Below are 21,284 nucleotides of genomic sequence, written 5' to 3' on the forward strand. Positions count from 1 at the left end.
CCAGGGATGCGCGCCATCCACCGCCAAAGCTATAAAGTTTTCTGAATTTTTGTTGTCCCAGCATTTCTCAGTCTAATAGTTTAATTATTAATTTATGATGAATTTAAATTTCACTTAAAGATGTAGAATTTAAACTCTTAATATATTTTTTTATCAAATAAATTAGATAATTTTTAACAAAAACTTTTTTTTACTTTTAAATTATATAAAATCACATTATGCATATTTGCTATTATTTTTAAGAAATATTTTTAATTTTTTAAAAAGTTAACTTGAATTTTTTAAAAAATAAAAAATATGACTTTTTTATTTTAAAAAATTATTTTATTATTTTTATTAATTTTTTTATTTTAAAATAAAAGAGACTATTATGCCACTTTTATTTTTGATTATGTAAAAAATATTTTCTGTTTTTGTTAAAAATATTAGCCTTTTATCATCATTTTCACGCAATATTTCATCCGTTAGAAGTATTAATCCTCTACTATTATTTTCACACAATATTTCATCTAAATCATCTGCAGCATAAGTCCTTTTTAGGTATTTTTTTATCATTTTATTACTTTATTTTTATTATTAAATTTATATTTAATATTGTGTGTGATGTAGAATCTCAGTTTAATTTTACATGTAATTTTATTTTTATATAGCTTAGCTATTTTTTTTTGTAGTTGTTATAACAAGTTCTTCATTTAAAAAAAAATTCTAACACAGGTAGTAAAAATAAAAAATAACAACAAAATATACATAACATACATTTCATATTTATTTTCTATTTTTACCTACTATATTATACACAATAAAATTTCACATACTAATTATACAATTACCTAATAAAATTGTAAATAAAATACAATTATTTTCTAGTGATATTACGTCAGAAGAACCAAATGCTAAAAATACTAAAAAAAATAAATAAAGCTAATAAAAGGATAAATAAAAAATTAACTACCTAATCGATTGTAATCTTAGATCTTAAATTATGTAAAATTAATATTTACTATTAAAAGATATTTATTATCATTATTATTTTAATATTCATTCTTTTGTATAAAAAAATGGTATTTTTTGTGTCATTTATTCAAATGCTACAATTTTAAAACAAATATTTTTATAATAAAAAATTTAAATATAAAATAATTTATTTATAAATTATTAATTAATAAAAAATTTATATTTTAATTTATTTTTGAAAGAATTTATTTAAATTGTTTACCAAAGTTACTAAAATTGGTTGCTATTAGAAACATTTTAAAGGTCCAAGGCAAGTAATTTTTGGTCAAGTCCAAATTGATATTAACCTTAAAGAAATAAAACAGGAAACAAGTGGGCCACTCAATCCCATTTTAAAAAAAAGAACGAAACGTATAAATTCTCGTATCGTTTTCTTTTGTTCGTTCTTTTAGCGGAATGGAATGAATGAATGAAAGAGGCGTTTCCAAAAATAAACAAGAAAAGAAACCTGACATTCAAATTACGCCATGTTCATCCTCAACAATAATCTTAGCTTATCAATATTTATTCAATTTACGTTCCCCATTATAACTTTTTCCATTATGTATGTTGAAACAAAGCCAAGAACCACAGAAGATAATAACAACGCTGATTGATTACGATTGCAATAAGCATGATTGCTTCAAGGATTGGTCACTCCCTATCACGCTATTCTCGTGCTAAAGTGAGCCTTCTTGTTCTTTTGTTTTCTTTTGCTCCCGCTATGTTTTCTCTTGAATTCAAGTGTTTGCATTATTTCATTCATTTATTTTTAGGAAAAAATAAAAAATAAAAAAGTGTGGATGCATATTTATATATATGCTTATAGAATTTGTTACAACGCGATGCTGGAAGAGCAACCGTTTTGAAGGGTTATGGCTATGTTGCTTCTTCTTCATTCGGAGGAGCTCCTTTTCTTGCTGCTACTACTATTACCAATGGTTTCGCTTCCAATTTAATATTGCATAGGCTTCATCGGCTCTTTTCCAGCATTAATAATGCCCCAAAGAAAAAAAGTAAGTGCAAGGAAAAAAGTGTTTCCTTTTGTTGTGTGCTGATGCAATTTTCATTGCATGCATTGTGGCTGTTGTTAGTGTGCTAATACTGTCATTTCTTGAGTTTGATTTTTTATTGCATTTCTCTTTTGGCAGATTATGAGAACTACTATCCCAAGGGAAAGAAAGAAATTCCAAAAGAAGATCAGCAGAAATCTAAGTCTAAAGAAGGTATCAAGTTAATGTATTAGGTGACATTGTTGATTAGTGTCTGCCTAATGTGTACTTTTGCGTTCAAAATATCAAGTTTGGTAGATGCTTATGCTAATAGGTTGAAGTTCTAATGGATTGATATATAGCTCTCTCAACTTTGCATAACAGCTATTGATGAATACTTCAAACACTTGATATCTTATTTTCATTTCAGATGAATCCAACACAAACAAAGATAACAAAACTGACAATCATGAAAAATTTCAAGAGAATTTGAAGAAACTACTTCACAATATCATCACACCTTTGCTGATGATGTTGGTACTTCTTTCATCTGCTCCTTTACCTGAACATGAACTCCAGAAGGTAAGCATAATTGTGTTTATATATTACCAGTTAATAGGACTTTTATTTTTTGAGTAGTGTCCCTGCTTGATAGCTAAAAACATGAACCTAACAATGTGATTACTGGCAATGAGACCTCTCCTCATTTTGCCAGAATTTTGTAGTTTCTTATGTTTCACTGCTCTTCTTGACATGGATGGAACTTCGATTGTTTGCAGATTAGTTTCCAAGAGTTTAAAACAAAGCTTTTGGAGGAAGGCGTAGTAGACCACATTGTTGTTTCAAATAAGTCAGTTGCCAAAATCTATGTAAAGGGCTCTCACCATAATGGAACAGGAGATCATGTTGATGAAGGGAAAACCCTTCCTGCAACAGTTGAAACTGGAGGCCAATATAAATACTATTTCATCATAGGCAGCGTCGAGTCCTTCGAGGAGAAGCTAGAGGAAGCACAGGAAGCACTCAACATTCACCCTCATGATTATATTCCTGTTACATATACTTCTGACGTTCATTGGTACCAAGAGTTATTGAGATTTGCTCCAACACTTTTGCTTTTGGGATCTCTCATGTATATGGGGAGAAGAGTGCAAGGTGGGTTTGGTGTTGGTGGGGGCAACAACAGAGGTGCTAGTGGAATTTTCAACTTAGGAAAAGCCCGTGTAACTAAAGTGGATAAACATGCAAAAAACAAGGTTGAATCTCTTATGATTTTCCCTTTGTAAATAAGATGGATGTTGATTTCTGTATCCAGTTTGAGATTCAATCTTTTTCAGGTCTACTTTAAAGATGTTGCTGGGTGTGATGAGGCAAAGCAAGAAATCATGGAGTTTGTGCATTTCTTAAAGAATCCAAAGAAATATGAAGAACTTGGTGCAAAAATTCCAAAAGGTGCTCTTCTTGTTGGGCCTCCAGGCACAGGGAAAACACTCTTAGCAAAAGCAACTGCAGGGGAATCCGGTGTGCCTTTTCTATCTATATCTGGTTCTGATTTTCTGGAGATGTTTGTTGGTGTTGGACCCTCAAGGGTGAGAAGCTTGTTCCAGGAAGCAAGGCAATGTGCTCCAAGTATAGTATTCATTGATGAGATTGATGCAATAGGTAGAGCTAGGGGACGTGGAAGCTTCTCTGGTGGCAATGATGAGCGCGAAAGTACATTGAATCAATTGTTGGTGGAGATGGATGGTTTTGGAACCACTTCTGGGATTGTTGTGCTTGCTGGCACAAATAGACCTGATATCTTGGACAAAGCTCTGCTTAGGCCTGGCAGATTCGATCGCCAGATTAGCATCGATAGGCCTGATATTAAGGGTCGCAACCAGATATTTCAAATCTACTTGAAGAGGATCAAACTAGACCATGATCCGTCATATTATTCACAGAGGCTTGCAGCACTTACCCCTGGATTTGCTGGAGCAGACATTGCCAATGTTTGCAATGAAGCTGCACTGATTGCTGCAAGAAGCCAGAAGACTTGCGTCACTATGGAACATTTTGAGGCAGCAATTGATAGGATTATTGGTGGATTGGAGAAGAAGAACATGGTAAGTAGTCTTTAGAGTTCATACTTCATACCATGGAACTCATGATGATTATGTCTATTTATGAATAATTGAATATGAACATTCATTACTGACACTGAAGTAGCACTAAATTGAAAAATGTTGAACCTATTTGGAATGGAACACTCCCCCTGGCCCCTCTACTGAGCTTCCACATTGGAATGTATGTTTCTCAACCAGGTAGTAAGCATGTTGGAAAGGCGTACCGTTGCTTACCATGAATCTGGCCATGTTGTTGCAGCATGGTTCTTGGAACACGCTCAACCATTGTTGAAAGTAACCATAGTTCCTCGCGGTACAGCAGCTCTTGGGTTTGCCCAGTATGTTCCCAGTGAGAATCTCCTAATGACAAAGGAGCAGCTTCTTGATGAGATTTGTGGGATCCTTGGTGGTAGGGCTGCGGAGCAGGTTGTTTTCTCTTTTCCCTTCATGTTTACACTAATTTTTGTTTCCTAGAACAATGATATAGCCTCCTAATAATCCTTCTAAATATCATGTTGAATAGCAAATGAAGGAAAAAGTAGATATAGTAGATGAAATAAGTGCCTTGGAATCTTAAAAAATAATAAATTCTTTCTCTAAATAGAAAGACGTTTATTAGGAGGATTAATTTGGAAGAAAAATCAGTTCTCTTCAATGAGTAGAAACTAGTTCTTTATTGGTATCTTCTTCATGAGATGTTGTTTACCAACCTTGAAAACCATGCATGCATGAGACTAATGATAGTTTGGTTTCCAAATGCAGGTTCTGATTGGAAGAATCTCAACAGGAGCACAAAATGACTTGGAAAAAGTGACTAAGTTGATGTATGACCAAGTAACAGTGTATGGCTTCAGTGACAAAGTTGGTCTGCTCTCTTTCCCTCAGAGAGGAGAATGGATGACCAAACCATACGGCGACGGCACCGCCGCCCTCATCGACGCCGAGGTTCGAGAATGGGTTGCCAAAGCATATCAGCGTACTGTGAACCTCATTGAGGAACACAAGGATCAAGTGGCTCAAATTGCTGAGTTGCTGCTACAAAAGGAAGTGCTATACAGGGATGATTTGGTTCAAGTTTTGGGCGAAAGACCATTCAAGTCTAGTGATGAACACAACCATTATGATACTTTCAAGCAAGATTTTCAACTGGACAATGACAACAATGGGCAAGGACCCCATGGTAAATCATAGGATAGGGGAGAGAGTCTTAAAACATTGAAGTTTCTGTTTCTCATTGTACATGCAATTTTGTTTTTATTTCTCAACATATCTTGTATTAAAATCTTATGAAGTCATATAGTTTAACCATTTCTCTTTCTAGTTTCTCAAGTCATAAGAAAATGACTCGTACTATTTATTTACCAATGAAAATGAACCTTTTGATTTTACTCAATAAAACAAAAGCACCGACACTGCCATGTTTGGCCTTAACTTAACTTGGCATATACTCTCCCCAACTTTCTTTTTCTTTTAAATAGAGTCTCGTTCTTATTAACTATAGCAGCAAAAGAAATTCAGAAAACAACACGATTATACAAGCTTTTTTCGGAAGCATTAACAACACCACGTGGGATACTTGTCTAAAGTGCTTTGTTTAATTGATAGTTGCAGAATCAATTACCTTCAATGGACGTTGCCGCGTAGGAACAAAGTAAAAGGACAAGGGCAGGTGGTGGAAGCTGAAACATTGAAGCAAGCAACGTGTCAAGTTTTGAGTGGACAACGTGGTACAACTAAAAAAGAAGTGATGTGTCATAAGCTTTTCAGTTTGTTCCGTTTTCTACTTCTTTATAACAGGATCGTCAACTTTGAACTGTTACACATTGATCACTCAACGCCATTCCTTTATTAACCCTCTTTTTCCCTTTCCCTTCTCTCCATTTTCTTAAATCTTTCAATCCTTCTTTCTCTGCTGAAACCTTTATTTACTGTAAGTCCATTAGTTTTCATGCTCTATCTGCCATAGTGTAGTGTATTACTCTTTCATTCTGTTGTTTTTCTCTTTACTAAAAATGTGAGTGCTTTAATATCTTTTTTTCATTTATCATCATTTCTTTTTTGGTTTATGATTGAGACTCTACACTATCAGAAACTGTGTTTTAGTTTGTGAGTCTATTTAACCTGCCACTTTCAACACTCTTATGGATTTACTTCTTTTATTTATCAGTTATGTGTTGATGTTACCATCTTAGTTTCCATTTGGAAATTAGCACATATATGGTCTCTTGAATTTGAAGTCAGTTTTCAATGGCACTCCTTACTGATTTACTTTTCTAATGTGCACTCTTGGAATGCACATTTTTCCTCCTTCTTAAGCATTACACAAGAAAGAAAATTTTTATGTATTCTTCACACAACAATATGCAGTTTCATTCTTGTATCTAAAGTGGTGGTTATCTTTTTTTCTTATTTATTTATTTTTTTCTGCTGGATCGTTGTAATTTAGCCTCTAGAATCTAAAATGGAAAACGGGAATCAGTTCCAGGAAGTTTCAAAGGCCAAATATGATTGTCTTTTGTTTGGTAAGACTTCTAGAACCTGGATGACTTAATCACTTATAGTTTTTCGTGTTTATATTTACATTTTGTTTTATATTTTCAGATCTTGATGATACCCTTTATCCTTTTAGTTCTGGATTATCAGCGCATGTGACAAAAAATATTCAAGGTAATCAATCAGTTAACCACTTTATGATCTCAGTATCTGATTGCTTGTAAGTGTGATAGTTTCTAGGATTGTATTTCAAGTTGTGATTGTTTAATTGAATCATTGCACAGATTACATGCTTCAAACACTTGACATAGAGGATGCTAAAGTTCCTGAATTATGCTATTCACTATACAAGGTTTATGGGACAACAATGGCTGGTCTCAGGGTACAACTCAATTAACCTTCATTAATATTTTTTTTTCCCTTTTTCTTCTTATTAATGGTTAATATTATATATGCAATTGTGATGGAATTTAATTAGTCATTTTGCCTCTTTTCTTCTCACCAGGCAATTGGATATGACTTTGACTATGATGACTTTCATGGGTAAATGCCTTTACAAATTTGTCGTGTTTCTATTTGACCATCTTCTAGTATAATCAAGTTATATGAAACAGGCATCTTAATTTTTCTTTTCTTTCTTTTTTTTTTTTTGTGTTGAAAAGCTTTGTTCATGGGAGATTGCCATATAATTTGCTGAAACCTGACCCTATTATTAAGGGAATTTTGCTAAGCTTGCCTATCAGAAAAGTTGTAAGTTCATTTATTCAAATGGATGAAAATAACACATGGTTTATAAAATCTCTGTACTACATGTGGATCATTTTATTTATTTATTTGCTATATAGGTTTTCACAAACTCAGATGAGGCACATGCAGGTAGAGTACTTCAAAGGCTTGGACTGGAGGATTGCTTTGAAAGGATCATAAGCTTTGAAACATTAAACCCATTCAACAAGTTGAATGATCCTGAGAACAAACTTGGCAATGGAAGTAGAGCAATTAGCACAGGAATATTTGATTTTTATGAGTATTTGAGTAAGCCTGATTCTGATATTGTGCTTCCAAGGACCCCAGTAGTCTGCAAACCTTTTCAAGATTCATTTGAAAAGGTTTTTAGTTTGGCAAACATTCACCCTCAAAGAACAGTAAGATTGTTAATCTCTTCTGTATCTAATTCGAATTTAGTTTAACCTTTTACATGATTATCTTGCTCTTTGCATTCTTCTATAACAATCAACATATACCAATTATCATTTCCCTTTATCCTTTAGTGACAGATGAAATCATTGTTCATTTCTTTTGTAGTTGTTCTTTGATGACAGTATCCGCAATTTAGCTACGGGCAAATCATTGGGCCTTCACACTGTAGTGGTAATTACTCACTCCATAATTACAATTATGAGCATTAAAGTAAACTTGTTTTAGGTTTTTTCATAATGACTAGCATTAAAGTGAACTTGTTTTAGGTTTTATTTTGATGTCCATTTAGTATTGTAGTATGCATTTAAATCCATACAAATCTATACATTTCATGTGAAATCCAAATATAATATGAATGCAGGTGGGTACTTATGTTAGAACCGCAGGAGTGGATCATGCATTAGAGAGTATACATAATATGAAGGAAGCATTTCCAGAACTGTGGGAAGCTGCTGAGAAATCTGAAGGGGTCAAGTATTCTAGGAAGGTTTCAATTGAAACATCTGTCATAGCTTAAGCTTATTATACATCTACTTTGTTAACCATCCAATAATGTTATTGTTATTGGAAAGAATGAGATTATGATTATATAACTGAGTTTCTATTAGCAACTTGTTATTTCCTTTTGTAAAGGCAAAGCCAAATACTTCTGTGGCACAAAATATTAAGTAATGAGAAGAAATTGAGAAAATAATTGGCTAATAAAGCATCACAAATAAGTCCGAAATGTAGTAGCTATTATGGACAAGAGATATTCCTTAGTTTCTAGATGTGATAATTTCATGATTCAAGAGGTACTACTACACTAAGAATGATCAATATACTACACAAGAAGAATCATGATATGCCATAATGAAAGCAGGCTCAATTCTATTTCACTATATCCAAAATAATCAATAGAAAAAAAAAGCTTAATAAGGATCAACTATTCAATGAATACTTCTTTCCCGTGAAAGCTTGGAATTTCGGTGCTTCTTGCTTCTGTGATGAATCTTGCTTAGTGATATTCTCAGAAGCCTAATAATAAGAGAGAAAAATTGATTAGCTGGACTTTCAGAAAGGTAAATGTTAATACAAATAATGGTAATCAATGAACCAGAAATTGAAGGGTTTTCTGTCTTTCCGGGAGATTAATATGGCGAAAAATTACCTTCGGCAGTGGTCTCTGAGTGTCAAATTTAGCTGCATTTGACCCAAACACAAGTTTTCCAGAATGTCTACGTGAAGTGGTATTCAATGATTTAGAATCAGAGCCTTCCGTTTCATCGTTGCTTTGTTTCTGCTTTTTGTTTGGAGAGGAAGTTTGATCGGCTGATTGTGTTGAACTTGAAGGTTTTCCATCTAAACGTCTTCCGGAGCCGGTGAATGGACTGAATTGCGGAACCTTTGTCGTTGGTGGCTCATCATCTTCAACTGAAATGTAAAGAATAAACTTAAAATCTGTTAAAGAATTTTGCACTAAAGAAAACTGAGCAAACTCTTCTGAATATTTCAAAGTTGATTGACGAGGGACAACCTTCCGAATGTTTCCTTTTGGATAGAGCACAGGGTGCTGGTTTCTCAGGTTCTTTATAATCAAGAGGTGCTGCAAAATCAACTTCACAATCTGTTTCAATTATACTGACTGCAGGAGAGGGTTTTGTTTCAACAATGTCAATGTAATACTTCTTGCTGTTATAAGCAACCATTATAGTGTCACCGGTTGTTAAACATGAGTAATTCCTTAGGGAAGTCTCTAGGCTGTCAACCAGGCGAAAGAAAGGAAATATCAGTTGAGCCAAAAGAAGACGAAGAAGTAGGAGAAGTATAAAGAATACTAACATAGCTTTTGGATTGGTGATATCCAAAAAGTCCTTGGTGTGAGGTTGTAGCTTCACATATGTTCCTTTTGCAAGGCTGGTGTTTCTCACACACACAGTGTCTCCCTCTTGTAGGAGCATGTTTTCCATCATCTGGCGATATGGGCGGAAAAAAAAAAACTAGCAATTGTAAGAATAAGTGATTTCATTGGGTAAAAAATATTTTAAAGAAATCAAGGAAAGGAGATCACATACCCAATATGGTATATATATCATCCCTTCATCAGATACGAATTCAAGGACACCGCAGTGAGTGACTTTCCCAGCGGAAGGATTGCTAAGCTGAAACAACATAGGGTAGTCTATGTGCAAGGATGCTGAAAAACATCATTAGTAAATATCACGACAAGTCTTCAGATGAATAAATCAGGTAATTCAAGAGTGGGAAAAACAACAATTGATTGGTGGAAACCAGAGAATAACAACTAACCGAGGCGATCGAGAGCTGAAGGGGGCATGATGACTGGGGGCAACAAGAATTGTCATGAGAAATTTTATAAGCACAATAAATACATCAAATTTCTATAATACCAAAGATGCAAAATGTAAGATGTCACATACTTTTATCACCCTTTTCCAGATTTGACTGCATAAGATCAAGAGAAATAATAATCAGTTTGAGATCCCATTATGATTATTTATTTATTTTTCTTTCCAGCAAGGGGTGCTATTACAAAGTGCAGATATAAACCCAAATCTAAGTGAAATGTATACAATGTCTTATGAATAGAATGGAAAGCTTTGGCTTGAAAGAGAGTTATGAGATGCATCAAGTCAAAACAATGAGGTACCTTCTCGATGAAGGAGACAGGGTAACAACGATATATCTGTTCAAACGTTGTATCTTGGTCATCATCACTGAAAGCCTGCAATGTTCGACACAGAAACCAGAACAAAAGAGTTAAAAAAAAAAAACTGTCACAGCAAATTAAAAAGAAAAAAGAAGGTAGGGACAGCAAGAGTGTAAGACAGTATTCAATGACACTGATTAACGAAGTCTTCAATCCATTCCAGTTTAAAATTTATGCTTTATTTTCAGAATCTAATCCAGCACTATAGAATACACAAAAAAAGAAAGAAGGAAAGAAAGAAAAACACTAGTGATCATACCATAGCTAAGGATAAAAGGGAGAAGCTTCCACGCAGTAGAAAGTGCTCCTGAACCAAATAAACAAACACCAAAATAATCCACCATATAAATAAACATATTTAGATAAAGAATCAAAATTTCATGCAGCTCATAGAATCTCACTACAAACCCATGAATCCTATGAAAATCCACCAGCTCAAAAGAGGGGGAAAAGGTGCTTCCTTTATTTATTTATTTTTTCTTTCATAGAGAGTAAAAGGAGAAGAAACGTGAGCGTAACAAGAGAAAACAAGAAAGAATGAGTGATCGGTAATGTCACAACAACCTGGAAGAAGAAACACAGTGTGGTCGCTAGTTTTCACTTTGGAGGAAAGTGATGAACACAGAAACACAAGGTTTCGCTGTTTTTATAGTTTAGGACCTCTGCCGTTTGGTTTTCAGTGAAAATTAAAAAAATCTTCGGCTTCCATAACAAGATAACCTCTCTCCCTTTTTTGGGCCCAAACCTGGGCTGGATTGGATCAAGCCCACATTTATTATTTTCGGCCCAATTATGTCTAAAAAAAGATAAATGAACAGATAATCAGTTTCCAGTAATTAATAATTTTGTTAGCTAGGTTAAGGTTCGTTCTTTCATTCTGTTGATTTTTTGTGGAGAAGCCGAAGAGAGAATTTGAAAGACTGAGACTTTGAAGCTGCAAGTTTATAATTATGGCGAAGCGAGAGCTTTCTAGCACTTTGAGGAACTTGAAGGTAAAAATGAACATCAACATGCAAACGCCCTCTTGTTTTTTTGCCCCCTTTGTTTTCCAGATTCCAATTTTGAGCTGAAATCTTAGCTGCTGCTGCTTCTTTTAACGACAATTTATTGTTTTGATTAATGGAGGGGGAGGTAACGGTGTTATTGGTTGTTTTTGTTTGGATATTGTGCAGTTCATGCAGAGGGCGGCGCTGAGAGAAGAGAAAACGAAGAAAGAGGAACTCCAACCTGATCTCGCTGCAACTACCACCGTTACTCGAAGATGGTATTTTTTTCGTTTTCTTCTCTCATATTTGATTAATGTAGCTTATTTGTCAGCTCAACAATTTTTTACTGAATTATTGAATTCTCAGCTCATTGTTTTATGATTAGTGATTACAGATTAGCTATTGTTTTTGAAATTTCAAAGTTGTATGCATCTTAGAGTTATCTATGCGCCATGTTTTCCCCATTTTATTTCATTATTTTCAATGTGCTTGATGATGAGTGAAGAGTGAAGAGTGAAGACAAACATCAGCATCAAGCCTTTGGACTATTCTGGAATTGTTATGATGAAACCACACAAAAATATGAAAATTCTTGGTGAAGTAAAAAAATTGTGCAGCTCTGTACAATAATTTGATTTGTGTTCTATGACACAGAAGACAGTGTGTACCTACTGAATTTTCATTCCACTGCCCACTTCCTAGAAACTCCTGATTCTTGAATGAATTGAGCCTTTTACTTTAGTGATTGGTGTATAATGAATTAAACTCCCCATGTTTCAAAGGAGAAAACCTCCTAATTGCAATTATGTGGTCTTAACTCTTATTTAACATTGAGTTGCATCTACTGAACAATGAACAGTCAGAATCCTCGTAGTAACTTGTGAATTGTAATGGCATTGGTTTTTCTTGATTGCTGCTTACTAAATCAGCGGTGTTCTTCTAATATTGATAATTAAGCTTTGGAGAATAACTATTGTTTCTAGGTTCTAAGATGGTTGGCAGTAATTACTTTTGGTCTGACGAATATGGGTATCTACTGTTGGGTGGTTTTATCCCTACAAATTTGGACATGTTATTATATCTTACGTGATACAACTTTAGATGAAGTCATGCATATGCTAAAATTTTTCATTGAGATCTGATATATAATTTGCCTTTAACCTGGAACTATCATTTTCATTGCTGTTTTATTTTCCTATTCAGTGTGGTCATAATGGAAGGTGATCCCCATCCAGGGGCAGCAAGAGGTCGTATGTCATTTCAAAGTTTTAATCCTTCTGTTGATGTGAGTGTGAATGATCAATAGTTTCAAAGCTTTTTCCGTGTTCTCAATATTGTGCTCTTTCTTGTGATCATGTTTTAATGACAAAGCAATGCCTCTGTAGAAATTAAATGAGGAAGAAGCTAAACTTCAGCAGCCAGCTGCTGAAACTAATATTTCTAGAAATCAAAGTGGAAATGAGTCTTTTAGGTGGGTTTATTTGTCTAAACTTCCAAGTTTTTTTTAATTTATTTCCCTTTTTTTCCCAAACAAGGATCAGAAAATTATACATGTATGATTTTCATGTCTCCTATATGTCATCCTCACTTTCTCTGGTTAAATGAAAATAATAAAAATAGAAAAGGCCGAAATTTTTACTAACTGTGTGAACTTAAATTTGATTCATTGGTTCAGAGAAAACAACTCTACAACAGAAGGTTCGGAACGTGTTAATGGCAATGGGAAAAGGAAACAGGCTGAAGTTAATTGTGAAGAACAATATCCAAACAAATCACCCAAGAATGATGATGATGTTGATAATCAATCTACTCCAAAAAATAGTTTGGGCACTTTTAGAAAACCAAATGTAGATAAGCTGGACTGGAATGTCCTTCGATCGTCAAAAGCCAAACAAAAAAGATGAGTTCACTGGACATGTGGATTGCTTACAAGATGTTAGTTTTGGTTCCGTGACGTGCTTTAGTTGTGTTTGTACGTTTTGTATTTTTAGATACATCAATGTATTTGTAATTCAACTAATCTGCTTTTTTGACCTCTTCATCTGAATTTATAGTTGAGGTTCATGATTTACCATGATTTTAGGCCAGAAGTCCATGTATTTTACGTTTACCTTATCTTTATATTATTATAATATGTGTTACAGTTGATCATTAATAATATTGTGTGTTCTACTTTAAGTCATTTTGCTTCTGTGGTGATCAGTAATAAAGCAAGTTTGTTGTGCTTCATAACTAAAATAACAATGGGAATGTGATTCCCAGGTTAATATCAGTAAGAAGAGAATTGAACATCAATATCTAGATATTTACAATCATAGAGGAAGAAAATATTACAACAGAACTTTTATGGTATTGTTTCAACCGGCCTAATGTAAAATCTCATTACAAGACTAAGTTACTAAGTGCTTAAGCAGGAACCCAAGCAGAGAGAGCATGAAGAATACGGCCTTTCCAGCCCTGCAAAACCCACTTGCCATCCTGGTCAACCACAAAATCTCTATGATACTCTTTCTTCACCATTCCCTTGATTTCATTCACCAATTCCTGATCCACCCGAATTTGCTTGAAGCCTGCTCTCTTGTTCCTAATCTGCCATTGCTTGTAGCTCTCCGGCCTTTCAACTCTCTCTGCTCCCTCACAAGCTATCACATTGATAGCATCCCTTCCAATCAACCCTTTCTCAAGTATCATCCTTTCTGCATCTTCGCGGGGGACATTAGCCTCAAATATATCAAATTGTGACGAGAAGTGGAAGAGTGCCTCCCTGAACCGTGTCAGGAAAAACGGCGCGCTATAGGAGCCATTGACTACCCCATGCAGGAAGATGTTTGGATTAATGCTCCTGATCAGCTTCAACACTGCATCTCTTGGACTGTTTACTAACACAGTTTCATCCGGCAGGTTTTTCAGCCTGTAAAAGCAGTTAACCACTGTCACTTCATTCCTGTCTATTTTAAGATCCTCAAGCCTGATTGTTTCCCATTTCTGTGCAATGCAGTTGTATTCGAAAGGCACATTGTGCCTCTTACAGTAATTCTCCAGGCGTCTACCAGTCTCCTCGAGCCTTTCTGCCGGCCGGAATCCCGGCTGAGGAAGATCAATTCCGGTTATACGAAGCTTTATAGGCACATTTCTCTGTGACAGACGCTTGATAAGGCAGGGCCACTGGAAACCATAGCAAATTCCAAAGTCAATAATGTGAACACAGCTTTCATTCTGTACTAGGTTCATGATTGTTTGGGTTGCAAATGTATTTGTCATCCTCTGCAAAGGAGAAGCTGTCACATATAGTTTGTGAGCTTTCAACATATCAGCAGCAGATGCCATATCAAGGGGAAGATATGAAGGTGTTCCGGCATTCAACCGTGTCTCAAGGCCAATGGCGAAGTAATGCGCCATACGCTGCATTCCATCCCCAGCTGGTGAAGAATGTTGCCTAATCTGCTTGAGTGTATCATATGCATTCCTCTGATCATAGTTTGCCACTGCTTGTGCACACCGAGTTAGCAGACTCCATAAATCCACAGTTGCACCTGTGTTGCTATTTCTGCTGCTTCCTTTCTTTGATCTTGCCGTCTTTCCACTGGATCCAACTGAGTCAACATTCTGCCTCTTCGATATCTCATTCTCTGGTAAGGGTTCAACACCAGATAAACATTGACTTCTTCCAATCTGAACACGCAGCACTTCATCAAGAATCTCTGGTGGCTCTGACTCATCAGAGAAAACAGCTGAGATCTTGCTTCCTCTTCGACCTTGTTCATAAGAAGTATCATCATCAACCTGAATACTTCTCTTTTCCCTTGTTCCTGTTGTTCCAGATCGAGATCCCTCTCCATTGTTTGTCAGTAGCACCATGTTCTGGTAGTGAATTTCAGAAGATCCATCATTTGGGGAGTCAAGAAGATTGAGCCAATCTGACTCATAAGAGTCATTATCAGGGGCTTGTAGCAAAGAAGATTCATATTCACCAACAAGATTGACCCAATCAGACTCATAAGAGTTATTATCAGTGGTGCAGCTGCTATAGCTCTCGAAGCTGGTGGTCCGACCATAATCACCATCTCGGTTGTTTTCATCACAGCCTTGAGAGGGTATAGAATTTGATGAATTTCCAAGCACTTCAGAGAATGATTTTTCAGCAGCTTGGAGCTTCAAACACTGCTGCAACATACAGGGTTTGTTCTCCAAGTCATCTTCCTCCTCCATGAGGATGTCACTTATGTATCTGAGGATGGGGTTGGAATATTTATTATACTCAGCAGAATCTTCACTTGAGCTGGTTCCAGGTGAATATGATGAACCCTCATAGTGAAAACCATTCATTATTGGTTCCTGATTAGAAAACAGTGAGATATGACCAGAGAAATTTTCTAGATGTGGGTTGGTAGAAAGCATATTGAATTGAAGGCTAAACAAAGAGAGAATCTATTCTGTAACAAGGTTGTTTCTTAAGAACAGATCTACCAAGGAAAAAGAAAGATTCAGAAATCTAAATAGCTGACCTCTTAATTTTTGGATAATGATCAATGATATATCATTAGAAGATGATGATAACAGGAGATAAACCCTATAGAACAAAGTAGTATTATTCAGTATCTATGAATTCTAAGTGAGGAGTAATCAGCTGCTTTTCAGATATGGTCTATGCTTAGTTTTTGAGGTGAAGTCCCTTCTTATAGCATAATATAAATACACATGAAACTAAGCGGTTTCTGTGGTGAGGAACCTTCATAGAAGCTGTGCCATAGCCACCACCCCCACTTGCCATTTTCATATTCTAATGGTACAATTATTTTAAAAAACATCATTAAAAATCATAACTCATCTTAATTATCTTCTTAATTTTTAAATAGAAAAGTTTTAATTTTTTGTCTTTTTTATAATTTTAAAAAATAATATATATTTATATTCTTACTCATTTAAGTATTAAAAAGATAATTAAAAATTAAATTATGACTCCTAAGCATTACTGCTATATTAACAATCAATTATAGAGGATGAGTTAGTGGTAGGCACGGTCAAAGCTCAAAAGGAAGATTAATTTATTTGATAAAAAAATTACAAAAATATTTATAAACACAAAAAATTAATTATTATATATTTTGAATATTTATAATAATATATTAATTTTTTATATATATTTTTAAATAAAGTAATCCATCAATAAAATAATTTAATCAAAATGTTATTATAATTTTTTTTTTTTACTAGCAAAGTAGCAATGCAATAAAAATATATAGTCTTATTTTTTGCAATTACTTAGTTAACTCAATTCTTTCAATCTAGTTTTTTTAGTGAGTAATCTGATAATATACTTTATTTTAGTCGAATAATCTAACAATATACTTTATTTTATACTTTTAAATATACTAATAACAAAAAATAATAAATTTTGATAACCCTCTACCATTCTTCCAATAACAATTTGTGTGGTAAGGCTTTTAGCCCTACAAATTTAAACATATGTTACTATTCGTGATAAGATACCAACCCTTAACTTTAGATAAAATCATGCACATGCCAAAAGTTTTCGTTCAGATCTGGTATCTAATTTTTTTTAATCTGGAATTATCAACTTTAGAGAAATCATACATATGCTAAATATGCGTGAAGATCAATAATTTCAAAGCTTTTTCGTTATTCTGAATATTTTGCTCTTTGTTGTGATAATGCTTTAATGACCAAGCAATCAAGCATTGGCTCTATAGAAATTAAATGAGGAAGAAGCTAAAATTCAACAATCAGCTTAATATTTCTAGAAATCAAAGTGAAAATGAGTCTTTTAGGTGGGTTTATTTGTCTAAATTTCAAAGTCTTTTTTAATTTATTTTTATTTTTTTCCTAAACAAGGGTCAGAAAATTATACATCTATGATTTTCATGTTTGATATATCATATATGTCATCTCACGGCTAAAAAATTTTGATATGGAAGTAAAATGAGTGATATACTTTAACATGATAATTTTTGGTGTTTTTTAAAATTATGGACCCTCCGATTTGTATTTAAAAGTTGAAAAAAATTCAGAGTACACAAATCGGAGGATCCGATTTGTGTTAAAAATTGAAAAAACTCAGAGTACACAACTCGGACCATGCGAGTTCTTTGGTGATAAAATTTTGCTTCACAAATCGCATGGTCCGATTTGCAGCTGATGGAATTTAAAATCTGAAACGTGGAATTCGGACCCTTCGTTTTTCTTGTTTTGGATTTTTTTTTTTTTTACATTTTAAGGGACACAACTTGGAGAGTCCGAATTCTGCTTCCTCTGATCCCACAACGAGGTGAAACACCCCTCCTCCCCGTACGCGAGTCCAGCACTTCATTCATTTGCTTCCATATTCAAATTAAATTTCCTCATCTCACTTTGTCTTTGGTTAAAAAAAAATAAAAATAGAAAAAATCCCAATTATACTAGGTGTGTGAAGTTAAACTTGATTTTGTTTGCATTGTTTAAGAGAAAACAATTTTACACCAAAAGGTTAGAAGGTGTTAATGACAAGACAATAGAAAAAGCAAACACACTTTTTAATTTAGATATAGAAGGAAAAGTGGGTAGGACGCATTATGGAGTATATGGATGTTTTACATAGTTGTTGTGGTGTTAAGAGTAAATCGAACCCTCTGATTTGTGTTTAAAAAATTAAAAAAATTTGCAGTATACAAATCGGACCGTACGATTTCGATTTGTGTTTTAGATAATTAAAAAAAATTAATATTAAAATCGGACCATCCAATTTTTGTTTTCAAAAAAAAATAAAAGTACAAATAGAACCCTCTGATTTTTTCTCCTTTAATTTTTTTAATAAAAAAATCAGGACAATCCATTTTCTTTACTTCATAGTTTAAAAAAAACTGTCCCTACATTTATATCTAGCACCACTCACTTCCATAACCATGCAAAACACACGCAGAATTTTCATATCCAAAAAATTGAGCCAAGTCTAAAACAAATAAAGGGAATATGATTGATTGATTGCTATGTTAATACAAGTAAGAAGGGATGTAAACATCAATATTTATCTTATATTATACAACCGTCATAGAGGAAGAAAAGAAAATAAAAACAAAGTATAGAATCTCATTACCAAACTATGTTACTAACTGCTTTCTGCTTATGCAGGAACCCAAACAGAGAGAGCATGAAAAATACGACCTTTCCAGCCATGCAAAACCCAGTTGCCATCCTGGTCAACCACAAAATCTCTATGATACTCATTCTTCACCATTCCCTTGATTTCATTCACCAATTCCTGATCCACCCGAATTTGCTTGAAGCCTGCTCTCTTGTTCCTAATCTGCCATTGCTTGTAGCTCTCTGGCCTTTCAACTCTCTCTGCTCCCTCACAAGCTATCACATTGATAGCATCCCTTCCAATCATCCCTTTCTCAAGTATCATCCTTTCTGCATCTTCGCGGGGGCAATTAGCTTCAAACATATTAAACTGCGATGAGAAGTGGAAGAGAGCCTCCCTGAACCGAGTCGGGAAAAACGGTGCACTATAAGAGCCATTGACTACCCCATGCAGGAAGATGTTTGGATTAATGTTCCTGATCAGCTTCAACACTGCATCTCTTGGACTGTTTACTAACACAGTTTCATCCGGCAGGTTTTTCAGCCTGTAAAAGCAGTTAACCACTGTCACTTCATTCCTGTCTATTTTAAGATCCTCAAGCCTGATTGTTTCCCATTTCTGTGCAATGCAGTTGTATTCGAAAGGCACCTTGTACCTCTTACACAAAGTCTCCAACCGTCTTCCGGTCTCCTCGACCCTTTCCGTCGGCCGGAAACCCGGCTGAGGAAGATCAATTCCGGTTATACGAAGCTTTATAGCCCCGTTTCTCTCTGACAGATACTTGATAAGGCAGGGCCACTGGAAACCATAGCAAATTCCAAAGTCAATAATGTGAACGCGGCTTTCATTCTGAACCAGGTTCTTGATTGTTTGGGTTGCCAATTTATTTGTCATCCACTGCAAAGGCGAAGCTGTAACGTAGAGTTTGTAAGCTTTCAACATATCTGCAGCAGATGCCATATCAAGGGGAGGATATGACGGTGTTCCGGCATTCAACCGTGTCTCGAGGCCAATGGCGAAGTAATGCGCCATACGCTGGAGTCCATCGCCGGACGGTGAAGAATGCTGCCTAATCCTCTTGAGTGTATCATATGCATTCCTCTTATCATAGTCTGCCACTGCTTGTGCACATTGAGTTAGCAAAGTCCATAAATCCACAGTTGCATCTGTGTTGCTGTTTCTGTTCTTTGAACGTGCTGTCTTCGAATTGGATCCAACATTCTGCATCTTCAGCATGTCATTTTTCGATAAGGGCTCAACACAACAATATTTTTTACTTCTTCCAAACCGGATACGCAGCACTTCATCAAGAATCTCTGGTGGCTCTGACTCGTCGGAGAAAACAGTAGCTGAGATCTTGTTTCCTCTTCGGCCTTGTTCATATGAAGCGTCATCATCAACCTGATAGCTTCTCTTTTCCCTTGTTCCAGGACTAGATCCCTCTTCATTGTTGATCAATGGAACCATGTTCTGGTAGTGAGTTCCGTAAGATCCACCAAGAAGAGAGGCTTGTAGCAAAGACGATTCATACTCGCCAACAAGATTGACCCAATCAAACTCATAAGAGCTATTATCAGTGTTAAAGCTGCTATAGCTTTCGAAGCTTGTGCTGCGACAGTAATCACCATCTTGGTTGCTTTCATCACAGCCTTGAGATGGTGGAGAATTTGATGAATTTCCAAGCACCTCAGAGAATGATTTTTCAGCAGCTTGGAGCCTCAAACACTGTTGCAACATACAGGGTTTGTTCTCCAAGTCATCTTCCTCATCCATGAGGATGTCACTTATGTATCTGAGGATGTTGTTGGAATATTTAATAGACTCAGTGGAATCTCCACTTGAGATGGTTCCGGAAGAAGATGAAGATGATGAATGAAAACCATTCATTGTTGGTTGCAGATGACCAGGGAAATTTCTAGCTAAGGATTGGTAGAAAGCATATTGAATCTAAGGCTAAACAAAGATATAATCTATATGTAACAAGAAAGGTTCAAAAATCAAAATAGCTAACCCTTTTAACTTAATTTTTGGATATTAATCAATGATTTATATATCATCATTAGAACCTGACAATGATAACAGGAGATAAATCCTATAGAACACAGTAGTATTGTTCAGTATCTATGAAACACTTGTGTAAGTTGAAGAGTAACCTATATTCGGCTATGGTATAAGGCTATTTTTTGGGTCAAGCCCTTTTTTATAGAATAATATAAATGTAAATATATATATATATATATATATATATATATAGTTAAGCCATTTCTGTAGTGAGGAACAATCAAAGAAGCTGTGCTATAGCCATCACCTCTTCTTGTCCTTTTATATTTTAGTGTAATTTTTATTAGATATTTTACTAGTACAATTATTTAATGTTATAACAACTAAAGTTAGTAGTAGTCAATGTCAAGATTTGGAAGGAAGACTAATGCATTTAGTAAAAACAAAAAATACAAAAATATTCCTAAATCTAAAAGTTTAATTATGAAATAATTTACTTTATATTTTATAATAAAATCATTAACTATCAAAATAATTAAATCAATTATAAATTTATAATCAATTTTTTCACAAATAATGTAACAAAAAATTTATAAATATTAAACACATGTTTTTATAAGAAAATAAGTGATTAAAAATTTTAAAATAAGTTTAACTTTAATAAAATAAATAAAAATTATATATAATTATTTTTATATAAAATTAATAATTAAAAATTTAATAATT

The 21,284-nt window shown here is 34.4% G+C and overlaps 6 protein-coding genes across 9 annotated transcripts; 3 read left to right on the forward strand and 3 right to left on the reverse strand.

The window, feature by feature from the left end:
* Positions 1–1,424: 1,424 nt before the first annotated feature.
* LOC112706688 (ATP-dependent zinc metalloprotease FTSH 8, mitochondrial) lies at positions 1,425–5,823 on the forward strand. 2 transcript variants are annotated; one of them, XM_029288426.2, is made up of 9 exons: positions 1,425–1,678; positions 1,823–2,009; positions 2,145–2,219; positions 2,416–2,567; positions 2,765–3,241; positions 3,323–4,090; positions 4,289–4,516; positions 4,853–5,270; positions 5,696–5,823. In XM_029288426.2, exons 1-9 carry the CDS (start codon positions 1,628–1,630, stop codon positions 5,743–5,745), a joined length of 2,406 nt encoding a protein of 801 aa, XP_029144259.1. In that variant the 5' UTR covers positions 1,425–1,627; the 3' UTR covers positions 5,746–5,823. The 2 variants fall into 2 exon arrangements, with proteins under 2 accessions (XP_029144259.1, XP_072057786.1); XM_072201685.1 differs by lacking the exon at positions 5,696–5,823 and having other exon boundaries at positions 4,853–5,526.
* Positions 5,824–5,885: 62 nt separating this feature from the next.
* LOC112706690 (uncharacterized protein C24B11.05) lies at positions 5,886–8,390 on the forward strand. 2 transcript variants are annotated; one of them, XM_025758113.3, is made up of 9 exons: positions 5,886–6,020; positions 6,537–6,612; positions 6,692–6,757; positions 6,868–6,965; positions 7,089–7,126; positions 7,246–7,333; positions 7,429–7,728; positions 7,889–7,954; positions 8,145–8,390. In XM_025758113.3, the coding sequence occupies exons 2-9, from the start codon at positions 6,552–6,554 to the stop codon at positions 8,298–8,300; spliced, it is 873 nt and encodes a 290-aa protein (XP_025613898.1). In that variant the 5' UTR covers positions 5,886–6,020; positions 6,537–6,551; the 3' UTR covers positions 8,301–8,390. The 2 variants fall into 2 exon arrangements, with proteins under 2 accessions (XP_025613898.1, XP_025613897.1); XM_025758112.3 differs by lacking the exon at positions 5,886–6,020 and having other exon boundaries at positions 6,051–6,612.
* A 75-nt stretch (positions 8,391–8,465) lies between these two features.
* Positions 8,466–11,155, reverse strand: LOC112706689 (uncharacterized). Of its 2 annotated transcripts, none has more exons than XM_025758110.3 (10): positions 11,055–11,155; positions 10,753–10,800; positions 10,434–10,508; positions 10,204–10,228; positions 10,073–10,105; positions 9,838–9,959; positions 9,605–9,735; positions 9,300–9,523; positions 8,934–9,196; positions 8,466–8,800 (listed from the first exon to the last, which is right to left on the reverse strand). In XM_025758110.3, the coding sequence occupies exons 2-10, from the start codon at positions 10,753–10,755 to the stop codon at positions 8,705–8,707; spliced, it is 972 nt and encodes a 323-aa protein (XP_025613895.1). In that variant the 5' UTR covers positions 10,756–10,800; positions 11,055–11,155; the 3' UTR covers positions 8,466–8,704. The 2 variants fall into 2 exon arrangements, with proteins under 2 accessions (XP_025613895.1, XP_025613894.1); XM_025758109.3 differs by having other exon boundaries at positions 11,058–11,150.
* Positions 11,156–11,279: 124 nt separating this feature from the next.
* On the forward strand, positions 11,280–13,661 carry LOC112706691 (uncharacterized). Its single transcript, XM_025758114.3, has 5 exons — positions 11,280–11,485; positions 11,666–11,757; positions 12,683–12,764; positions 12,865–12,950; positions 13,155–13,661. Exons 1-5 carry the CDS (start codon positions 11,444–11,446, stop codon positions 13,381–13,383), a joined length of 531 nt encoding a protein of 176 aa, XP_025613899.1. The 5' UTR covers positions 11,280–11,443; the 3' UTR covers positions 13,384–13,661.
* Positions 13,662–13,763: 102 nt separating this feature from the next.
* LOC114924315 (scarecrow-like protein 14) lies at positions 13,764–16,240 on the reverse strand. The gene is made up of 2 exons (XM_029288427.2): positions 15,985–16,240; positions 13,764–15,814 (listed from the first exon to the last, which is right to left on the reverse strand). The coding sequence occupies exon 2, from the start codon at positions 15,803–15,805 to the stop codon at positions 13,886–13,888; it is 1,920 nt and encodes a 639-aa protein (XP_029144260.1). The 5' UTR covers positions 15,806–15,814; positions 15,985–16,240; the 3' UTR covers positions 13,764–13,885.
* Positions 16,241–18,426: 2,186 nt separating this feature from the next.
* Positions 18,427–20,826, reverse strand: LOC114924316 (scarecrow-like protein 14). The gene has a single exon (XM_029288429.2). It carries the CDS (start codon positions 20,442–20,444, stop codon positions 18,597–18,599), a length of 1,848 nt encoding a protein of 615 aa, XP_029144262.1. The 5' UTR covers positions 20,445–20,826; the 3' UTR covers positions 18,427–18,596.
* Between the last annotated feature and the right edge of the window lie 458 nt (positions 20,827–21,284).

This window comes from Arachis hypogaea, chromosome 8, assembly GCF_003086295.3.
Source record: "Arachis hypogaea cultivar Tifrunner chromosome 8, arahy.Tifrunner.gnm2.J5K5, whole genome shotgun sequence".
Taxonomy (NCBI): Eukaryota; Viridiplantae; Streptophyta; class Magnoliopsida; order Fabales; family Fabaceae; genus Arachis; species Arachis hypogaea.

Excerpts from the sequence above, each read along its gene's own strand:
- LOC112706688 (XM_029288426.2), top strand. The coding sequence starts at position 1,628 with ATGATTGCTTCAAGGATTGGTCACTCCCTATCACGCTATTCTCGTGCT. Across the intron at positions 4,517-4,852 it reads GTGGTAGGGCTGCGGAGCAG|GTTCTGATTGGAAGAATCTC; the intron begins GTTGTTTTCTCT and ends TTCCAAATGCAG. Across the intron at positions 5,271-5,695 it reads CAATGGGCAAGGACCCCATG|TTGCAGAATCAATTACCTTC; the intron begins GTAAATCATAGG and ends TTTAATTGATAG.
- LOC112706690 (XM_025758113.3), top strand. The coding sequence starts at position 6,552 with ATGGAAAACGGGAATCAGTTCCAGGAAGTTTCAAAGGCCAAATATGAT. Across the intron at positions 6,613-6,691 it reads ATATGATTGTCTTTTGTTTG|ATCTTGATGATACCCTTTAT; the intron begins GTAAGACTTCTA and ends TTATATTTTCAG. Across the intron at positions 6,758-6,867 it reads TGTGACAAAAAATATTCAAG|ATTACATGCTTCAAACACTT; the intron begins GTAATCAATCAG and ends ATCATTGCACAG.
- LOC112706689 (XM_025758110.3), bottom strand. Across the intron at positions 10,106-10,203 it reads TCTGGAAAAGGGTGATAAAA|TCATCATGCCCCCTTCAGCT; the intron begins GTATGTGACATC and ends TGTTGCCCCCAG. Across the intron at positions 9,197-9,299 it reads CAAAAGGAAACATTCGGAAG|TTGAAGATGATGAGCCACCA; the intron begins GTTGTCCCTCGT and ends TTTACATTTCAG.
- LOC112706691 (XM_025758114.3), top strand. The coding sequence starts at position 11,444 with ATGGCGAAGCGAGAGCTTTCTAGCACTTTGAGGAACTTGAAG. Across the intron at positions 11,758-12,682 it reads ACCACCGTTACTCGAAGATG|TGTGGTCATAATGGAAGGTG; the intron begins GTATTTTTTTCG and ends TTTCCTATTCAG. Across the intron at positions 12,765-12,864 it reads GTTTTAATCCTTCTGTTGAT|AAATTAAATGAGGAAGAAGC; the intron begins GTGAGTGTGAAT and ends ATGCCTCTGTAG.
- LOC114924315 (XM_029288427.2), bottom strand. The coding sequence starts at position 15,805 with ATGAATGGTTTTCACTATGAGGGTTCATCATATTCACCTGGAACCAGC.
- LOC114924316 (XM_029288429.2), bottom strand. The coding sequence starts at position 20,444 with ATGAATGGTTTTCATTCATCATCTTCATCTTCTTCCGGAACCATCTCA.